The sequence below is a fragment of the Scylla paramamosain genome, chromosome 10 (genome assembly GCF_035594125.1).
Source record: "Scylla paramamosain isolate STU-SP2022 chromosome 10, ASM3559412v1, whole genome shotgun sequence".
In the NCBI taxonomy this organism is placed as follows: domain Eukaryota; kingdom Metazoa; phylum Arthropoda; class Malacostraca; order Decapoda; family Portunidae; genus Scylla; species Scylla paramamosain.
This window is the reverse complement of record NC_087160.1, coordinates 26,566,932-26,569,431: the sequence shown is the minus strand read 5'-3', so window position 1 is coordinate 26,569,431 and position 2,500 is coordinate 26,566,932. Positions and strand designations below refer to the sequence as shown.

General features: G+C 37.2%; 1 protein-coding gene across 2 annotated transcripts in view; it reads right to left on the bottom strand.

The window, feature by feature from the left end:
* The window catches only part of LOC135104446 (orexin/Hypocretin receptor type 1-like), an 83,316-nt gene that overhangs the window by 23,102 nt on the left and 57,714 nt on the right, over positions 1–2,500 (bottom strand). For both annotated transcript variants that reach the window (XM_064011889.1, XM_064011888.1), the window contains exon 6: positions 2,088–2,223. In XM_064011889.1, coding sequence (XP_063867959.1) covers positions 2,088–2,223 — 136 coding nt within the window. The remainder of the gene's footprint in view (positions 1–2,087; positions 2,224–2,500) is intronic.

Here is a 2,500-nt window from a genome sequence, read left to right as displayed (position 1 = left end):
GGCCGTGACCTGTAGGATAAGACGACAGTGAAGGGACGCAGGAAAAAGAACATGATAAAGGAAGATTGACAGGACAGAAAAAGCAGCAAAAAATGTTGCGTCTTAAGAGGCACTTATGTACATTTCAACTTGCTGTTATCGTTGCTGCCAGTGTAGGCATTTTGTTAGCGGTCAGACATTTCTAGGTTTAGTAATACATCAGTAATGCACAGACGATGTTCCCAAACATTTTTGGCTTATCTCGACTCATTTTAAAGCTTCTATTAGAGGTTCTTGAAGTTTTACGATTCAAGTCATGCTTATAAAACGATTCTAAAGGATAAAAAAAAAGAAATCATAAGAACAAGACTTTTCATCAGTGTGATCCCGGGAAGAATTCTTATCAGATCCAAAAAAACGTTTGAAAGTACAGGTTCAGGGAAACTGACAGACGGTCAGTGTAGAATATCAATCTTGAAACGTGTTCAGCAACTACGTCAAGCAAGGAATAATCATAAGTATATGTGCTCAGGCCATATATATATATATATATATATATATATATATATATATATATATATATATATATATATATATATATATATATATATATATATATATATATATATATATATATTTCCTGCTCTCGTAGTTACCCAAGACGTTGCAAGACGGAAAAACTGAATTTAATGGATTGCTCAAGAGTTTACAAGTGAAAATGACGGAAAAGTTAAAACGATGGTTAACTTACATTCCAAAGACAGGCAGCAAACGTGAGGATAAATATGAAGTTTTATACGACAGGACCGCAGGAAATAGGAAGGAGCTCGAATTGGGAGAAATATAAAGACACACTGCAGAGAACTACAAGAAACTGTAAGAGATTGAAGACAGTTATTCAAAGCAAAGCTGAGACAAAAAGTCTTTGACTACAGCTTATTTACTCACACACACACACACACACACACACTAAGAGGCGTATTCCAAGCAGAGGTAGACAAAAGGCATTGAATAGAACCAAAATTAGAGACAAAAATTGACTGACGATGATATTGCAATTTTGTAGCTCGCATAACGTTACGAATTCTGAAAGTTTCTTACCGTAACTTATCAATATGCCCTCTTCTGCCTGTTCACTGTCTACTGGGAATCTGCCTGTCTCTCCGCTGTCTGCCTGATGTGTTGTCAATTCCTCTCAGTCTGCTTCAGTCTGATTGCCTTTTGTGTTTTTGGATGAGTGACTATACTTACATGGTCTTCTTTTTGTGAATGAATAATTGAATGAATGAATGAATGAATAAATGAATGAATGAAAGAATGAATGAATGGATGAATAAATGAATGAATGAATGAATGAATGAATGAATGAATGAATGAATAAATGAATGAATGAATGAAAGAATGAATGAATGAATGAATGAATGAATGAAATGAATGAATGAAAGATTGAATGAGTGGATGGATGGATGAATGAATGAATGAATGAATGAATGAATGAATGAATATGATAAAAGAATAAATTAATTAATGAAAGAATGAAAGAACAAAAGAATAAGAGAATGAATAAATGAATAAATGAATGAAAAAAGACAAACAGAAAAAAATAATTGAAGAATCAATAAATAAATCAATGAATGGATGGATGAAATCTGTTTACACATTCATATTTAATTTTTGGTGATTTATTTTACGGATTACAGTTTAATTACTTTTTGTCTTGATTTATTGTGATGTTAACGCTATTATAATGAATACGTGTAACTATCCTATGGTAAATTTATGGTCTGTCGATCTACCTACCGACCTACCTGCTGGTTTGTATGTCTGTGTCTATCTGTCTGTCAATCTGTTTATCTATTTATCTATCTATCTATCTATCTAATTCTCCCTCCTCTCCCCCCCCCCCCTCTCTCTCTCTCTCTCTCTCTCTCTAATTTATCTATCTATCTGTGTATCTGTTTATCTATCTGACAATCTATCTGTCCTATCTATATATCTATCCCACTATCTATCTATCTACATGTCTATCTATGCATCTACCTACGCACCAGTCTATCTGCTAACACGCCTGCCTGCAGTAACACCTCTCTATGTCCTCCGCCACTCACCGACTCATGCGCCAGGCAGCATAGAGCGCCGGCGTGGTGACGGTTGGCAGGAAGGCCGACCCACACAAAGGTGATGAACGTGATGTCGAAGTGGCCTGAGTTGTCGTAGGTCTCCATCACCATGTTCTTCACCAACCTGACGGAGAGGAGGGAGAGACAGGTTAGTGGTGGTGATGGTGGTGGTGGTGGTTGAAGGGGAAGAGTAAGGAAGTGAGAAGGGAAGGGAAGTTATTATCTCAGGTGTGAAGGGAAGGCCAAGCGAGGCAAAGGGGGTGGAGGGAGAGTGGTGGAGAAAGATAATGGAAGTTACGAGGCTCCTTAAAGGGGGAGGGGATGAGGAAGATGGCGCCGGGCAGGTCTTAAGTATGAGGAAGGAGGTGAAGGTAGAAAAGAAGCATTCAAGTGGACATTTT